Below are 20,341 nucleotides of genomic sequence, written 5' to 3'. Positions count from 1 at the left end.
GCCTGGGCCATCCACAATTATGGACTCACGCCTACTTTGCGATATAACTGGAATACTGTTAAAAGCGGCGTTAAACCCAACTCACACACTCACTCACCATAATTGTGGAGAACCGATCCTGGGTCTTAGGCGTGACGAGGTAACCCTTTAACCACAAGGCTAACACACAGCCCTTTAACTATATAAAATGGCAAGGCCGAACGTACGCGATCGTATCAGGCAGACGGTGGCCTTCTAATGCTGTACACAATTTCAATCTTAATCCATTATTTAGGGAGATGAGGATGCTTGCTTAGTTACTGACCAAGGTCACGGCAATACCCCCTGGATCGCTCTATAGTGACGTCTTGGTAACAAATAACATTGAGTACCTATCGTTGTCCGCCCATTAGTAGTTACCATAACAAACAACTCTCACATTCCATGGCGTACTTTACAATTAATACTGGATTTCAGAAGAATACTCCCCAGTAACCCCAAACAGGCAGGACAAACCAACAACATTTCAACGTTTTAAAACTTAAAATCGAATGGTACTTGCTAGTTGTTTTTTTTAATTACTTCCAGACACGCTATTTACCTTGGAAGTCTTGAAACCAGCTAGGGAGTATTTAGACTGGAATTTGTGTAGCAGTACATATCAACTGTATCAATTTTCACTGCCGATGTGAGGTTAGAATTCGTAGGTTCAGAGGCGTATCCAGGATTTAAAAAAAGAGTGTGTTAACCTTGGGCCATTTGTACCTTCAGTGTGTGCGTGCGTGTGTGTGCGTGCGTGCGTGCGTGCGTGCGTGCGTGCGTTGGTGTGTCCACTGGACGGACAATAGCAAAAGCAATTTAACCCAGAAAATATATAAATATGCACTCGTCTGGTTTTATTATAGGCCCTACATATATAAGTGATTTAAGTACCCATCTGGGGGTAATGTTTGATACTGTGTAGTGGCTGTCAGTTCTGGTTAATGACAAATCATGTCTTTCAAAGAGCCCATCATGTCCTTCAGTTTTACATAGTGTTCTTCGGGCTGTGCATGAATCGTCTATGGGTTTAAGACCCGATAGCCGCAGTGGTGTTCCCAGTAAGTTTATCATGATACCCTGTCCATAAATATGAATTCTGATTGTTCATTTTATCTTTATGCTTGCAGCAAGCACTTATTTTCTGAGGTAGCAATGTGGTAAGTATGACATCTCATTTTCATATTGGGTTATTCCGTTTGCTTGATGCATCGTTTATCATCATTACTGATAAAAGAAGACAAGGTTGAGTTGGGGATGTCTGCTTATATATTCTTTCACTATACGTTTCCGAACACTATCAAGCAAATGGTTGGTTGGTTTGTTGTTTAACGCCGCACTCAATTCCAGATATATGACGGCGGTCTGTGAAAAAACGAGTCTGGACCAGATAATCCAGTGACTAATATCATGAGCATCGATCCACATCATTAGGATCGATGACATACGTCAACCAAGTCACCGAACCTGACCACCGATCCCGTTAATCGCCTCTTACATCAAGCGTAGTCGCCTTTTATGGCAGTCATGGGTTGCTGAAAACCTATTCTACCCCGATCTTCACGGGTCATCAAGCAAATGGTTACTTTTGTATGGTGGCCCATAAGGGACATGGAGTCTGTTTTTCAATATTTTGATATTTCACTTACTTTTATCGTAACCTTTTGCAAATTAACACAGAAGTAGTTATCCATAAAAAATTGTATCTACTTTGTCATCCTTCAACTTCTAAGTAATACCTATCAAACAATAGATCCTAAACAGCATTTAATCTTATGGTCACCTAACCAACAAGGGGAATATTCAAATATCTTGACCACCCAATCTCCACTTCAATAAGCTCTTACCACAATCACCTGATCATTTATTCCACGGAAGGAATAAAAACAGACCAAGCAGAGCAAGAGATCAATTGATTTGGGTCAGTTTTATACTCTTCATGTCTAAATCATAAACAAGAAAAAAACTACCCACATGTCTTTAAGATTAGAATAATAAGTGAATATAGTTAAATAATACTAAACGATCTTGTAATTCACTGCAAAAACAACAGAACACATTCATAGCTTTTGATGACAAACCTCCCTATATTTATTTCATACAAATTGAATACCTAAAACAATACTGATGACTGCATTGAAACGATATTCAACAGTGCAAAAATCAAAAGGATCTTCAAAAATAGGCTTTCATCATCTGCTGATTTGGACGGACATTTTGAAAACATAAATAAATAAGTAAACATAACAGGAATAAATTTCTTAAGAGCCACTGCTTGTTACATCAGTCAAATAAAAGACAAAAGGATAAAAAGTAAAAACAGGTAGAATGCTTGCTGTAACAGTCATGGAGCCGTTACATAGTGATTTGCTCCTCTGGGAACAAGGTAAACATCATGGCAAATGGATACTGTTTATACAGTTTTCAAACCTTTTATCACACCCAACCTCCTGTATCACATTTCAAGCTTGCAAATACTGCACATAAAGAGATGTTAAAGACAGACAGAGGTACTATCACAAATAACCATCTGCCATTAATTCAACAAATAACCCTCTTTCACACTGCAGTGAAATCAGAGCTCATTGAGAAAATACATGGGACTTTGGGCAGTCTGCATAGTTGCCTGCCTGCATTGACCCATAGGACAGTCATCTTAGCCAGGACACTGCTTTAAGTCTACTGAATTTGGCCCTTGGTGTGAGAGTGTGTGAGCGAGTAAGTGTGTGAACGAGTGATGTTTTATTTTGCTTTTAGCAGCAACGTACTCAAACAAGAACTTTCACAGTATGTGTCAGTATAGGGAATGGAAACCAGGTCTTCGGTGTAAGCATGGACGCTTCAGCCACAAGGCTACCCCACCACACCTACTTTTCTTATTTCAAATCTGTGATACTGCAGATGTATGACTTGTATGTTATTTGTTTTGCTTTGCACTCATCACCAGGAAACAATTGGTAGCCCTCCCGAATAGGATAAGAGAAAGCGTTTGTAAATGATTTGAGACAAAATATCCCACATATTGAGCGCAACAATCATGGCTTAGCACAACACGATGGTAAAATGAATTACGTAAGTGAGTGGGAGGATGTTTGACGCCAAAGTCAGCAATATGACAGCTACATTAAGGCGGCCTGTGAAAGATTGAATCTGGACCTGACAAACCAGTGACTGATAGCATGAACAATCCCCAACCTTGGGGTATGATGATATACAATCAGCCAGATCTCACATTGCACCCAACTGATCCCCACACAATCAGCTCCTACAATATGCATGAGGTGCTGGGGGCCTTCTACATATTATGAAAGAATAATGACTACATGAATATAGCAGAAACTTTGGTCAGTGATATCATGAAATCGTTGATTAATGCTTAACAAAACCTTGTGTTGACTATAGTTATCACAGTGTTCAAGTCCTTTTCAGATCAAACAGATTCAATTCAATGTAATATGACTTTTGTTTACAGAAATAATTTGCATAATTTGAATTCAAAATGATTATTGGATGTGAAACACACCAAGCAGTCCCGAGTGTGGAGATGGTTTGAGCAAGAGAAAAGAGAAAAGCAATTGTGTATCCTGTGAGCCACAGTAGATTAATACATCGGGTTGACAAAAATATTTACATCATATAAATACATCATAACACAACCATATTGATACATGCAAGATGTTTCGAACTTCACTAAAACTGGGTTTGATATGAGTCCCCATGAATCACTGGTATACCCACTCTTAATATCCCAATAGCTGATGCACTAGACATCACTCTACCAAGCTATTGTGGAAGCTGATTACACAAACAGCACCATATCTAGTCAGCAGTCTATGTGCCTGCCCTCCCATAAAGTGGACACTGCATAAACCAAACACTCTATTCTGACAGCCATGTTTATATGTTGTTCAACTGCCTGTTCGTGAATGAAACAAGCAAAGATTCAATAAAGTAGACAATGAATACATCCATCCTACCCATGTTTATGATTTAAGAATATGTTTATAAAATAATAATAGATCAAATCTTCATTACATAGTTGCATAGTATTTTCATTAAACCTTCCTGTGTGATTTAAAGAATTTCTGAAATTGGTAACGATGTCATGATCTGACTATCTCCTGACATGATACATATCGTGATATTGCGTCAATAATGCATGAATTTTTTGTTTTATATTCCTCATTGTATACAGGAAAACAGAAGTGTTGATTGGATAGCATAAAAAGTATGAATTGCATGTAACAAGGGTGTCATGACTTAACCAGACCAGTGCTCATTAAATATGCGAGGATATTGAGGTCATAAAACTTATTCAAAATGCTTGCTGATTGGTCATAAAAGCTAAAGTTGTTCAAACAAAATGCGTTTCAACAGACATGATGTTATTATATTAAATGTTCCATGTGAGAAATGATATGGGATCAAAATATGAATCGATAGAGGATCAAAATATGAATCAATAGAGGATCAAAATATGAATCGATACAGGTAAGTGTTTATTGGATACCGTATCGACTGAGAATATTACTGATGCATCGATATACTGGTGAATCATGACATCCCCAGCAATTGGTATATCAAATTTAAGTCCACAACCTAAAGATATGCAACATCTATTTTAGCACTCGTCAGCACAATCAGTTCAGTCCAAAGTGACAGAAAACCAATATCATAAAGATCAGATCTTTTACTCTCATACTACTCTGCATGAATATATTCGAAAACACCTATACAGGAGGTGGTGTCAGGTGAACATTCTAATCAGCCAATCAGCATCCTGGTTCTAAATGGTTCTAAGTGAGTAAAAGAGTGAGTGAGTTGGGTTTAACGCCGCTTTTAACAGTATTCCAGTTATATCGCGGCATGTCAGCTTAATGTGGGAGGAAAGCCCGAAGTGATGCAGGTCTCAGACGTTTACCACTTCGGTGAAACCCAAGTGCACGGGTATGGTGCTGACAAACCTAGAAACATAATCGGGGCGAACCGTGATGCGAACCCACAATCATAGGTTTCTGGCGTGCCCAATGGACGCAACTCTGCACAGCGAAATCACGGCGCCTTAGACATCTGGGCCACCCGTGACCCCCTAAGTGAGTAAAGCATTCAGACAAACATATCTGATATCTAACTCGAAAACAAAAATTATTGGGATGCTTTGCTTGTTTTTGTTGGTTGTTTAATGCTGCACTCAGCAATATTCCAGCTATATGACGGCAGTCTGTAAATAAACAAGTATGGACCAGACAATCCAGTGATTGACATCATGAGCAGCGATCTACGCAATTGGGATACAATGACATGCATCAACCAAGTCAGCGAGTCCACCCGATCCAGTTAGTCGCCTCTTACGACAAGCATAGTCGCCTTTTACGGCAAGCATGGGTTGCTAGTTCCAAATGCAACATATACAAGCTGTGCTATTATCTTTTCTACATGCTGGAGTTTTGGGGCACCATGTCTGGGTCTACTATCAAATGTAAATCTGTGCTCCGTTTTCTTAGCTAAGGTCAAAATTTCCAAATGAAGGTGAAAAAGAAATGGATTGGCTTATGAATCCATGCATTTTTCATTTAGGTTTGGTGATCAAAGTCAGCTCAACGTTTACTTGACATGACTTTCTATAGAGGTGTCCTCAGTTCCTCATGCAGAGGTATCGTATCGGAGTAAAAGGTCTGATTTTCATGAGCCAGGATTCCACACTATCAATGATAATGAGATGAGAGGATAAATAATCAACAATTCTCAGCAACAGTTCAGTTATGACAGCACAGTTTGGTTCTGAAAGGAAAAAACCCACATTGTAACCACTGTCCTGTGAAGAAGTTCTGTTTGGACGGAAAATGGAACTAGTTGTCGCCATATTGGCACCATCAACATTTAGCAATGGACAAGGTCCTAAACCATTCATTCATAAATACAGATGCTGGATGACCAATACAGAAATTGTAGGCTCATCTGAATATTATTCTGCATTTCCTTTTTGACCATGATTACCTATTTCAAACATAGTACCATGATAACATATTCAGGTCTACAAGTTAGGTTCAACTGGAACTTAGCATGTACTTGTATCGAAAGAATAATTTGCCACAAATTCTAAAAATCGACGTAATTGTGACCAGCATTTGGTAGTTTTAGCCTGACCATGGAGACATGAGTTCTATATCGTCTGAACAAAAGAAGTTAGGGATTATGAATATTTTGGAGAATATTTTGTGGTAATGAAGACTGGACACACAATTTCATAAAAGTGTCCCTCAAAATATTCATGACCCTTAACGTTTTTTGTTCAGTATATTATTCTATACATGACATAGATCCCAAGACTAGTGAGATTTAAGGAAGTGAAGATTGCATAGATCTGCAGCAGTAGGACCAAAAGCTATACGTTTCTGATTATAATTTGCGCTAAAATATCATCTTCAAAAATAGTTCATACATGGAAGTATTTCATAATATCATACCCTAAAATTTACATATCTGTTATGTAAATGGGTGTAGTTTTATCTTTACTGAAAGAGGAAAACATGAACACCACGACGCCATCCTGTACTCAACATTAACAATACTATTAGTAGTTATTGTACTAAAACTAAACCAATACCAAACAATCAATATATTATATATAATTCACGCCTTCTATGAAACACACATTCATACACAGGGAGCAAATAAATAACACACATTAAAACAGACATACATCAGATGCATTTCACAGCATGAAATAGAATATCTGTTACCATGGTAACAACTGAGGGTAAACAAAGGATGGATGAGTGGAGCGAAAGACATTTATGAAATATTTCATGTATCACATCAATATTTCTAAATCATATCAACAGACTTGTCTTAATCTTTGGATGAAAAATTATAAGTTTGGCCATTAGTACAATGACTGTCATTTTACAGTGAGAGACTAACTCTGACGACTCATTTTGCTCAGTTATAAAAGCATATACCGTATTCGACGTAATAAGCGCCCTGCTCTAATAAGCGGGGCAATGCAATATTTGCTAATATATTGGCTAGTGAACAATCCCAATTAGCACCCCTTCCGATTGATCAATGTACACAAGATTTATTTATTCGTGTATAATACGCACTCGAATGTTATTACACCCTTAATTATGGGCAATTAAATTCTGGAAAAATATATCTGTCGTATATAAACATTTCAGGCTGTCAGAATAAGCCACGAAATTTATCTTCAACTCTGTTTTTTTCACCAAAATAATATTCTAATAAGAGCCACCTATTTCTAATTTTGAGAGTGCCCTTGGCGCTTATTATGTCAAATATGGTATACTAGTCCACATTAGATAGGGATATTTTTATCTTCTATGATGCACGAAACTGATTCTCATATTTCAAGCATATATAATAAGAATGACATATCTGATTATCCCTATCAAAGGTTGAGTAGAATAGAATAATAAGCCAAATCTTTCAGGCGAAATATAGAGAAAAGATTTCTTTAAATATTTATCATTTTTGCTGATATATGAAATAGTGTGAAACAAATAAAATAAAACATTCTTGGAATACTGTTAAATACTTTAGATAAACTCAAATAAAATCACTAAACAGCAGAATTCCCTTTTTTAAGAATTTGTCACATTAAAGCATTTGTATTCCACACATGGTACAATGGTTTTCACACTAGCAAAATATTTCCTGAATATTTCTTAACCAATAGGTTGTCATTTTAACATCAATAAATCATACAGCCTTTAAGTATTGCTTATAATGTCCATCGCAAGTTTGATCTCATAATAACCATGATAACCCCACATCCGACAATGAATAAAATGATAAAGCACACAGCACAGGATACTTCCACTATATTTGTCCTTCAGTGATATAGAAACTTGGCAAGCACACTTTCACTTATACTCCGAGTTGGTAGACTCCTGGACATGGTGAACCCAGCCTGGCTCTGCCCTTGACACTTGTTCTACAGCTAATGTTGCAATTTCTGGCGATGTTGAATCTGCCTTCCGTCTCCCTAGTTGCTGAGACGACACAACCTGATGTAACAACACAGCATTTCTCTCTTGACCCATTTTGGAAATTGGTGGCAGGATTGTGGTCTGTTGCCGCTTGTCAATAATCGGCACACCATCTCCTTTTTTAAGGAACGGTGCGATGTCTGGAGATTCAGATCGACTCGAGCCACTACTTTTACCCGAGGCAACTCGGAGGGGACGGGCCTGGAGCTCGTCTGCATTTCCATATCTTCGATACTGTCTTCGTAGTTTGGACTGGATATCTTTTGGTGGAGCTGGGATATAGCTTGGGGCTTGTGTTCTCCGTATAGTAGGGTCAGCACCTGGGTCCACTTTGTTATTGAGCTTATATCTGTGAAGCTCGGAAGTCAGATAGGCTATATTATTAGATTTGGCCTCCAGTTCTGCTTTAAAATTGTTAATGGTATGAGTCTGAGATCTTAGTTCACCTAAGTACCTCTTCTTTTGAGTATGAAGCTCACTTTCCAAAAGTTTGATCTTCTTGTCTCTTGATTCCACCTCTGTTTCAAATTTGATCTTTTCTTCTTTCTCGGCCATTAGTTGAGATTGTAAACCCTTGAATTTGGTGCCAGACTCTAAAGGAGAGCAAGTATTAAACATATGTATTAAACATAAGAATTTCTGAAAGCTTTTGTAAATAATTTATTCTCAAACAAGATGTACATGACACTGTCATTAAGCAATGTAAGCCCTATTGTTTGTTCGTTGCCTTACACCAGACTCAGCAATATTCCAGCTATATGATGCTGGCCTGTAAATAATTAAGTCTGGACCAAGCAATCCAGTGACTGACATTGTGAGCAACAATCATCGGGGAACAAGGACACTCAAATCAACCAAGTCACCGAGTCTGACCACCAGATCCATTTGGTTGGCCTTCAGAATACCAGCTATGGTTGCTGGGAGTCAATTCTAATCTGGAATACCCATGTGTCCTATGACTATTGTCGTGATGGCTCCAGTTTTATGATCATTTCTTGAACATTTTCGATATATTTTCATCATATGCATGTCTTAGGCTACAAAATTATAGATATTTGGATCATCATGCCCTTTGTTCATATAGTGGATAGAAAACATGATACATGAAGCACAATGGTATAATACCTGGTTCTCCCAAGCCATAGCCTTGCATAGTGATTTGGAATGTTAGATCTGGAACAAAGGAACACATCTTTCAACATTTACATCATCACCTAGCCCACAGATGTCAGGTGAGGTGAAATGGGGTTTAATGTCGTGTTCAAGATTATTGCACTTATAACACTTATATAGCGACATGCATGCACGTGTGTGTCTGTGTGTGTGTGGCTGCTTGTACAAGTCCGGACTAATGCCAATTTATAGTGCTAGCCCACTGAGATACCATGCCGCAGTTTAACATGAATACCCCACTCAGACACAGTATACTGACTCCGAGCCGACCAGTTTTTGTTTTAGCCCCTTAAGGATGAGCACCAGACAGGGGAACAACAAGTACCATCTTTTAACGTCTTTTGGTATGACGAGGCCGGGGAACGAACCCTGGACCTTCTGCTCCTGACTGGTGTCAGGAAAGAGTAGCCTCTTCATTATTGATCAACCAGATTAAGAGTTTAGCACTGCTTTTCGCATATTCAAGGGTTTATCTAGACCTGCTCTGGACAATATTCTGCCCAAAGTCTACAGCAAATGACAGTAAAAATTTACCTAATGGAATGAGAATGTCTCAATTCATGTTGATATAGTTACCAAGTTGTGTCAAATATACAGCTTTGTGAGGATGACTTGTATTTCACTGATAAGCAGGCACAATATTAAATGAGTGTGAGTGTATTAGGTTTAACACAGCTTTTGGCAATATTCCAGCAATATCATGGTGGGTGACACCAGAAATAGGCTTCACATTGTACCCATGTGGGGAATCAAACCTTGTCTTTAAGCATGATGAGCGGACCATTGAAACTAGGCTACCCCACCGCCCAGGAACAAAAAAGAGGAAGAGGCATTATTGTATTGAATGCAATGTTAAAATGCCTCTATATTTAAGAAAATAATAATTGTAAAAAGAATTCAAAATTGGCACAAAAAAATAAGTTTTTCCCCAGTTTGCCTGACAAGGGCACTTAATTAGAAAATCCTACATGACCTTTTTACGGTATCCGTGAATATGCCAATCAATGGACTATGGTCAAGAACAATTACTGAACAAACTTGCCCGACCTGTAAAAGTACTGTACACAGACAACACGATTAGAAATTCAACTCTTCTTAGAACGTGAGAGTCAGCACCGATCAAAGCCCTGCAAACACTTGCAGTGAGACTTTCCATGCCAGTAACACACACACACACACACACCCAACAACGGACATTATCAACATTCAGCATTCACTACTCGGGACAAGCATGAGGTAATCAGAGCGTACTATGACCACAGCCTTGTATCTTGAATAATTGAATGGACCATGTCATCCTACAGCTAGATCGCATTGATCATGGCAGCCTGCATAGTCCAGGCCAGACAATCCAGTGGTTGATAGAATGAGCATCTAGTCATTGTGTCAGGCATGAGGACGCACAATCAACCAGGTCACACAGCGTAACCTTGCAATCCTCATTATTTCGCTCTCATCCAAGTATGGGGAACTGGGGACCTCATCGTCAATACTTTACAGGTTTGTATACACCAAGCACTCCATCAAACGTATTACATACAGATGCTTTGTGGTGTAGTCTTTGTATTTAACCCACAATAAAGGTAAAGCCTGGTTTCTGTGAGAGGAAAATCATATAGAGCTCTGACCAGATTACATTGCACAAATGTCAAAAACATATATGATAAATGTGCCATGTGGTCATCTACGCAACCTCACTATAAGGAAAGGGACATGTTCACACAAAATTCATTTGGGCTCATTTGATTTCTAAGAGCTATATTATGCATACACAGCCTCACTTCATTAAATTATCAAAAATAGACTTGCACCACTACTACATATTTGACAGAGATATTCCTGGGTAATGGAAGAATGCACTGTATACTAGGGCTGTTACGATTCACTCGCGTATTCGGTGAATTGAACCGTAACCATTCATGAATTGAATTTGTTGTTCATGGCCATTCAAATTGAATATTTATGAATATGCTATCATGTATATTTACATACCCTGTACCTAAAAATATCCATAACAACATATTATATGCATAGATTTCTTTCAATGACAACACATAATATTTAATTTGATAGTATTGTTTTCACTGGTCATTGTTGCATTTGAGCAGATACTAGTACCTGGATACGTGCAGTATATAAATGTATAATTTATTAATAATTAACAAACCATGTCAAATAAATTATGATGTTATTGTTTCACTGAATATAATAAATAATACATAAACTGCTGACTTGTTATTGTAATTGTGAATTAATATTCGTAATTGGTTACCCTATATTCGTGATATGAATCGTATTCGCCTCATAGTGTATTCGTTGCAGTCCTACTGTATGCAAACCTGTAAGTATGGATGAACATGAGGTCTATTCAGCCCTTGAATCCCCAAGTCACTTGGAACAAGCTTATGGTTAGCAAAACCTTTTCTGTTTAAATATCCTCACTGGGGACTACAAATGCTACGAGGTATACAATGTACATATGCCTGTATCAGATGTCTCACCAGTGCACTTTTTCTGTAGAGTGTGTATTTCTTCATGAAGTCCTTTGAGTGTTGTGGCATGTTCCTGTTGCATGAACAGAATGGAACTCTCCAGGTTCCGCTGGTGGACTGCTGCCTGTGTTGCCATCCTTTAAGGAAGGTGTTTACTCAGTCTACAACAGAAGTCAGCTCATTTTTCATCCCTGTTTAAATAAACTGTTTAACATTTACCCAGAAATATAGGTTATTTTGGTGTAGGATAACACGGGAGAATGTCCAATCAAAAGTGGATGAAATTATTATCATGAAATGTTTTTTTTTTAAATAGCATGGAAGACATACTCTGAAATTTGCTAACTCATCTGTGTAATAAACGCGACATTAATCCAAAAGAATGTTACCACTTCACATAATTTTCGTGTATCCTACAAAGCAGACGACAGATTGTATTGTTTGTAAACATCGGTTTTTTTTCAATTTTATCATTGTAAACAAAATAGACCGCCCTCCGCAAAAATTGGTAAATTGGTCAACGCATGATTAGTACACAAGGCAGCTGATGATCATCTGAAACACAAGTTTTCAATATGATGAAGATGAGAATTGAAAAACACATGTCCAACAATCAATGTCTTTATGATGGTGGTTGAATGAATCTGCAACATTACGCTGAATTGAGTTGAGAACATATGACACATGACTTACTGTAAGACGACAATATCTGGATTTAGCCTGAATTCTTTCCATCTAAATGACAACACTTGGACGCATTTGTAATTATTAATCAAATGCAAAATCCGTCATTCTGTAACAATGGCGTACTTTAGATGTAGCGCACGTTTTTCTTCATCAAGTCTTCCCTTAACAACACATACTCAGACAGCCATTACCTTCACGACGACAGGAATGTTAGAGCATGCCGGGAAATGATGACAGTTACGCGATAGTTCATTCTTTTCAAAATATACAAAGATAGATGTGAATGATTTAAGAAATACAAAATATCATAATACAATGGGGCACATATGAATACTAATAGTGGTTAATAATACTTAAATCACGCTAACGCGTTGTTTCCTTAGATAGTATTAGGGTTACAACTAATTGTATAAGACAGCATTGTGTAAATTCAATATGCCAGAAACGTAATGTTTGTACGGTTTTCTATCAAGTAGTAAACGTCATGGAGTTAAAAATGTATTTTGTGTAATAAATGCATCGACCCACACAACGAAAACATTTTGATAATACGTTGAATGGTGGTTTTATAATGTCTGTTAAAAGAATATCTTATTGCCAAAAAAGAAACAAATATGGCTACCCAAGGAAATGTGATTCCGAAAGCTGGATTTGTTGTATGGGAATGGTTGAGTGAATATGGTCGATGGAGGCCTTATGATTCTCCCGTGACTTGTCAGATTGAAGGCCAATATGGAAAAGCACCACAAGTGTATCTTGGGGCAGTCAACCAGTCGTTGTGCATGTACATTGTTGATTTTACAAACATGTGTCAAATTCGCCAAGGATCAGGTGTGTGACCCAACATAAATTAACCGAAAGTGTTGAAAGAGCTGTGAGGAATTAAAATGTTTATGTTCCGATCGCAATGTGCTGTCGTAGATATCATAAAACAACCCAATGCGGACATCCAAACTCAAAGTAAAAGCGAATGAAATGTTGTCGAGTCAACGTGATAGATGTGAACAAAACTGGGGGCCCAAAAATCAGCCAAGTTGATATTGTTTTGCATACGTCAGCAATAAGAACTTGTTTGTGCTAGCTACTTGGCATTTAGACCATACTCATATATATCAGCCATGAGTCTCCATTGACTAAAAATAACCCTGTAAAAGTATGGGTCGTTTGGTGTACACACTGCAAAGGTCATGTACATGATGTTTATCATATTTTGAATGATGATATTCTCTTAGTCTTAGTATGTATTTACCATGTTTAATGTAAATAATTATACCATATACTCATGATGACTGCACACATTCACACAATTACTATGACTGTAGGCTTTATTATCCATGGTAACACTAGTCCATGGATGGTAAAGTTTACAAAGGGCAAGTGGAATGCAAATGCAAATTGAAAAAGCTAGTTCAGTTAGGAGCAAGTCAAAATGGACATGAAAAGCAAAAGCAACCAACCAGAAAATTCAAATGTTTTTAAAGTGTTTAGTATGTAATCGGCTGTTTTGTGATCCATATTTAAAAAGTGAAAATAACTAATTAAAAAGTAACTAAATTCTAATTCACACGCATGATAAGAATCAATTCTCATGAATACACACTTAAAATATCAGTCAAAATTTCGCAAAAGCTGGTCTATTTTATGTAAACACTTTTACTACAGTGCTTCTAATCAGCATCAGCTGTATGGGTGGTGCATTCCTGCTTATCCAGCCTTGCAAATAGGGGATAATCCCAGTGTTGTTTATTTAAGCATGGGGTTATTGTCAAAGGAGAGACAAGCCAAAAACACTGGACCCTTGCCATGTTTGTAAATGTAGTTAACCATGGTAGTGGCATGAATGTATGTAAACATTAATTTTATTACATAATACAAAAGTACAATAAGATGAAAATGTTTATTTTCATTACCATTATCATGATTATTCATTCAAGTCTATACATGTTCATTATACATGACAAAGATACCTGATGAATAAATGTTTATTAGGCTAAAAAACATAAAAGTCTTGGTTCTCAGGCACAGCCCACATCATAAAGTTCATTGCACGTTTTGTTTTTGTTTCCATTTTTACCTTTTTGTGTGCATGGTGTTTAAATATTAGGATTTTTATGGGTTTTTTGAAAATGGAAATAAAAACAAAACGTGAGGCAGACTTTATGATGCGGGTGGTGCCTGAGAACAAAGACAATTTTTTTTTAAGCCTTATCATGATTATATAGATAAAATTTCATCAGTTTTCGTTTTATTGAAATACGTAAGTGTTGAAACTGTACAAATAACATTAATTCATTGTGGACATTTTGAGTTACGTGCCTTATTCATGGTTAATACACCCACACCCCCAACATCCATCTTCCTCTTCCCTCTCTCCTCCTCCATTAGGACGTGTTTCTAGTACCTTTCAGAAACTTTGCGCCACACAACATGAACTTGTAATCTCAGAATTCTGATCTCAGTTTGGCAGCCATATTGAAAATGTCCCTCATGTCAGTTACTTTGAAGACATTATTTTGAATTATTACCATTATTCAGCAATTTCATTATGTATCACTGGGGCGGTGGGGTAGCCTAGGGGCAAAAGGTCTCTTCACGCAGAAGACCCGGGTTCGATTCCCCACATGGGTACAATGTGTGAAGCCCATTTCTGATGTCCCCAACCATGGTACTTTTGGAATATTGCTAAAGGCGGCGTAAAACCAAACTCACTCTGATTCACTCTCTCCTGTAACATTGTTATGAAATAACAGATGTAATGTTGATTTCTGGGCTAGAATAGATTCCTAGCAACCTATGCTGGTAAGAGATGACAAAAAGGATTGTTTGTCATCGTATCACAGTGAATTGCTCATTATATCAATCACTGCTTTGTCTGGTCCAGACTTGTTTACAGACCGACAACATGTCATGCCTATAACTCAAGTGCTGTGTAAAAGTGAGTGAGTGAGTATGGTTTTACACCGCTTTTACCAGACATGGGCTTCACACATTGTCCCCATTGAATCGAACCTGGGTCTTCGGCGTGACCTGAGTAAAAGACAAAGAAATATATTTATGTTTTGATCCTGTATCTTTGACCCTAATATCCACTCATTAGTAAAGTCATACTTCATTTTGACATCTTTAATGAAACCAGTTTAGGAACATGAGGAGCTTAAATTTTGTGTGTGTGATCACAGGAATGGTATCTCTAAATTGTTATGGGGCCCCTTGTGAATCAGCATCAATACTTCCTGGGTCTATATTCCTGGATTTATCCTCATTGCATTTGTTGTACTACAATTGGTAGTCTTTTTATGTGTTATGCTTTTAACCATATGGATGCCATTGTACAAAACAACCTTAGCGCTAAGACTGTCGTAAGTCTATGGTAAGGTATGGGAGTTACGATCACCTTAGCGCTAAGATCGCTTTGTACAGCGGCACCATTGTATATTTCATATTGCATCGAACATATACACTTCGCTGTATAATTTTACATGCTTTTAACATGTTTAATGAATACATAATTTGCCCTTGTCACTATGTGGTTGTGATGTTGCTGATGCGACATTAAATTATAACTCACTTACTCATTCATTACCCTACACTGCATTCCTCAGTCACCTGGGAATATGTATGTTTGTATTGAGTCAGGTATTGAAATGAGGTGAAATGAACCCTACTCCGTGCATGACCTCTATGCAAAGCCTACCATTGCCTGACATTGAAGCAATTTGTAGAGGCTACAAGGCCACTGCATGTGTTGCTCCAGACATGTTGCCGATGTTTGTTTGTTTCTTGTTTAATGCCGCACTCAGCAATATTGCAGCTATATGACATAGTATAGGCGATAGAGGTACTGGGGCAATTATGTGATGACGATCCAATGATCGACATGTGTGGCATTAGTATTTATCAAGATGCCATTATATATTGAGGAAACAATTTATCCTTAATCTCCTGACCCGTGAAGATTCCGGGGTAGAATAGGTCTTCAGCAACCCATGCTTGCCGTAAAAGGCGACTATGCTTGTCGTCAAAGGCGACTAACGGGATCGGGTGGTCAGGCTCGCTGACTTGGTTGATACATGTCATCGATCCCAATTGCGTGGATCGATGCTCATGATGTCAATCACTGGATTGTCTGGTCCAGACTCGATTATTTACAGACCGCCGTCATACAGCTGGAATATTGCCGAGTGCGGCGTTAAACAACTAAACCAACCAACCAACCAACCTTAATCTCCTACCAGTTCTCTGGTTTTGGCACGGCATACTTGATGTGCTTGTTGTCTCCCCTGTTCTATTAACCTTTTTCTCATCTTCCCTACATGTTGATCATTGGATCGTCATCACATAATTGGTAAAACTTAAGATCTCCATGGAACAATTGTCAGGCGCTGGAAACTGGTCCAGGGTGGGGTGCCCCAGTACCCCCATTGCCTATACTACTTTCTGTAACCAGGAAATCCAGTTATTGATATCACGAGCATCAATCTACGCAATTGGGATACAATGCCATATATCAACCGAGTCGGCAAGCCTGAACACCCGACACGGTTAGTGGCCTCTGACGACAAGCATAGCCACCTTTTATGGCAAGCATGGGTTGCTGAAGACCTGTCCTCACCTGGATCTTCACAGGTGTATTAACTGGACATGGAGAAACATCTTGTATGCAAGCCCATGAAGTATTGAAACTCATCGATTACAATCTGTCCACTGACCGATTCAGAGAATAAGTACATACATTAAAACACTCAGTGTTTGAAGCTAAGGGGTTCCTGGGGTCCTAGAGGTTTTCTGCTGAATCATTTGAGTCTAGTGACCTTGACAGACATCTGGACTTTCATGCCAAATTCCAAACACTAACACTCCTCCTGTTCACCTTTGCTCTTCCTCTGATATTCCCTTCTTTTTTTCTGTAGGTACAACACGTCCAGTGAGAAGGAAGATCTATCCCCAAGTTAGCCATTCAGCCAATCAGATTGCATGGCAGTGGTCAGGTGACACACCAGGCAGTTGGAACACTTACGACTTTGATGTTGCTGGTGTTGTTGAAGATTACTACAGTCGAGGACAGAAGATCCTTGACCTGAGCGCTACCCTTCTTCAGCTGCCTTATTATATCAATCTTAGTGCTATGCAGCAAGTGAGAATTGAAACCGGAACAATACGTGGAATAAGACGGCAGATTCTAAGTGTACCATACCCTTTAGACACTGGAAAGGCACAAAATTTGGTGTTGCCACCTCCGCAACTTTTAAGCACCTCCTCATCTACCTCCATGTCATCAGGTGTAAACAAGAGAACAGCATCCAGTAGTTCGGACTCCGATTCAGATGGCGGGCTTCCGAACGGGAGTTTGCGGCACTTACGATCATCAAGGAAAAAACGTAAAAGTCGTTTCCATGCTGTTGGATCAAGCAGTAAAACGCAGAGTAGTAGTGCTAGTTTAAACATTCCAAATCCATCCATCTCCATGGGACATCAGTATATGATGCCTCCTGCCTCCAATGCAATGATTCACGGATTAATTCCTCCAAGCAATAGGGCTCTTCAACATACAATGAACAGCAACTCCGTGGCTAGTTCCAGCTCCAGTGCTGGTAACCATGGGAACAGTATGTTCAACTTGCTACCTCCGGCTCCTTCTGTATCTTCCACCAGCGGTCAGTTATTTCAGGGCCCTCTCACTCGGAGCAGGTACAACAATGTGGCATCGTCCAGTCTGGCGCCGAGCATCATGGTGTCGTCCACCTCGGGATTTGTGCCATCTACGTCAATGTCCATGATGTATCACAATAGTATACCAATAGGAATGTCAGCACATTCACAGTTCATGCCTTCTGCTGCAAATAAGTGAGTATTAGTAACTATTTTTTCTTATTCTTATACATGTTATAGTTATAGGCTGCGTGGTCTAGTGGATAGAGCCTTCCCAGGGAGTGGAAGGTTGGGGGTTCGATCTCAGGCCGCCTCATACCAAAAGATGTTAAAAGATGATACTTGTTGTTACCTTGCCTGGCTCTCTGCATTAAGGGCATGAAAAAAGTACTGGTCGGCACAGAGTTAGTATACTGTGTCTGAGTGGGGTATTCATGTTAAAACTGCAGCATGGTATCTCTTTCAGAGGAATAGCTCTATAAAATGGGCATTATTACAAGAAGCCACAAGAATACACTGACACAAGCATGCATGTAGCTCTATAATGCAATAATCTTGAATGTGACATTAAGGCCCATTTCACCTCACCTATTCCTGCCTCTCTAGCAAGCAGAAAGACTGCTTCACCTGGTGGCTTCTCAAAGGACAATGTGGTGCCTTATTATGCTTACTCCTTACTAAAAATATTAATAATCATCTGAGATAAGCTGTCAGCATTAGAAATTGGCACTAGTCCTGTTGTCCTTGCCAAACTGCACAATAGTTAAGGTATCATAAGGACAAGTAGAAATTTGCCTTTTTTCAGGGTTTTGCTATATGTTATCATTATAAGGACTTGTGGATCAAACCTGTTAGTTTTTATCATATCTACCACTGGCTGTGCCAGGAATATTTTACAGAAAAGTGTGTTTATAGCGAATACGCTTATTACGAACTGACGGATATAACAAACTGTTTTTGTCCACGTCCATTTGCTGCTTTTTTTATCATATGGATATAACGAAGCCGTTTATCATGTTTATAACGGATGTAGCAAACTCACTTTGTGGACCCGTCTGTACTTTGTCAACAACAATTTTTATCTTTATAACAAACTGTTAAACCCTGAGCTGCCCACATGTCAATCATCAGTCCATCAAAACATCTGTGGCCAGCACACTGCGCACACTCTTCAAAGGGTTCAAAATGAATAGATAAGTGTGCCAAACTCACAATTAAAATCACGATGGAATAGTTAAAACAAACTCTCAGTACCCTTGTGGCATGCCCCTAATTAGAACATATAACAAATCACAACTGTGTTGCAGGGGTAGAAACTAACCGTTTTGGTCCACTAGTCCTTATAACAATAACATATAGCAAACCCCTTAAAAATGGCAAATTTCTACTAGTCCTTATGATACCTTTTCTATTGGGCAGTTTGGCAAGGACTATAGGAATAGTGCCAGTTTCTAACGCTGGTGTTGTATAACTTATTGTATAATAATTGTGATCAGGTGCAGATTATATGCCCCGCTATTAACTTCTATGGGTGTGGTCATGTTTGTTTCCACTGTGCATGACTGTAAACAGTGCATTGTGGGATCGTCGTCGTTTTGTGACAGCCGATCCCAGCCGATCGTGTGGGCACGGGTGACCCAGATGTTTAAGGCGCTACAATTTGCTTGCCGAGTTGCGTTATTGGGCATGCCAGAAACCTTTGATTTTTAGGTTTTTCAGTACCATAACCATGCTTGTGAGTTTCACCAAAGTGCAAAATGTCTAAGACATGCATCACTTCAGGCTGTCCTCATTCATTAAGCTGACTGACTGTGATATAACTGCAATACTGTTCACAGCGGCATTAAACCCAACTCACTCACTCACCCACTCAAATTATTCCGCATTCTATACGCTGATAAGCAATGTCATTAATCTCATTATTGCCCATTACTGAACAAGTTTTGCATGTATCATTATTTTGAAATATGTTATGTTTTGATTGTGAAATAACATTTGTCATGTTTGGGGCAAATTTGAATCTTGACCTCCACTGTGACCTTTGACCTCCACTGTGACCGTTGACCTCCACTGTGACCTTTGACCTCCACTGTGTCCACCAAGTTCATATTTTTTATGCATTTTGGACAACTATTACTACAAGGCCACACTTGAATCAGCTAAAACTGAAGAGAAGATGATCACAGCAACGATGTTGCTAATATTTGTAAACAAACTTCCAATCTGATCTGCAGCCATATGGAGAATGTTTGCTTTGGACATTAACATGATTATTGACTGGGTTTGCGAAGCTATTTTAAATTTTGGTGT

At 38.6% G+C, this 20,341-nt stretch overlaps 2 protein-coding genes across 2 annotated transcripts in view; one reads left to right on the top strand and one right to left on the bottom strand.

Annotated features, from left to right (window-relative positions):
* Positions 1–7,194: 7,194 nt before the first annotated feature.
* LOC124118508 (coiled-coil domain-containing protein 92-like) lies at positions 7,195–12,581 on the bottom strand. The gene is made up of 4 exons (XM_046480629.2): positions 12,389–12,581; positions 11,705–11,856; positions 9,156–9,203; positions 7,195–8,623 (listed from the first exon to the last, which is right to left on the bottom strand). Exons 2-4 carry the CDS (start codon positions 11,829–11,831, stop codon positions 7,905–7,907), a joined length of 894 nt encoding a protein of 297 aa, XP_046336585.2. The 5' UTR covers positions 11,832–11,856; positions 12,389–12,581; the 3' UTR covers positions 7,195–7,904.
* Positions 12,582–12,995: 414 nt separating this feature from the next.
* The window catches only part of LOC124118495 (E3 ubiquitin-protein ligase DTX1-like), a 29,841-nt gene continuing 22,495 nt past the window's right edge, over positions 12,996–20,341 (top strand). The window contains exons 1-2 of the mRNA XM_046480612.2: positions 12,996–13,213; positions 17,293–18,226. Coding sequence (XP_046336568.1) covers positions 12,997–13,213; positions 17,293–18,226 — 1,151 coding nt within the window. The 5' untranslated portion in view covers position 12,996. The remainder of the gene's footprint in view (positions 13,214–17,292; positions 18,227–20,341) is intronic.

Source organism: Haliotis rufescens, unplaced genomic scaffold (genome assembly GCF_023055435.1).
Source record: "Haliotis rufescens isolate VD_foot unplaced genomic scaffold, xgHalRufe1.0.p SCAF_38, whole genome shotgun sequence".
In the NCBI taxonomy this organism is placed as follows: domain Eukaryota; kingdom Metazoa; phylum Mollusca; class Gastropoda; order Lepetellida; family Haliotidae; genus Haliotis; species Haliotis rufescens.
Note: the sequence above shows the minus strand (reverse complement) of the source record. Positions and strands in the feature narration are given on the sequence as shown.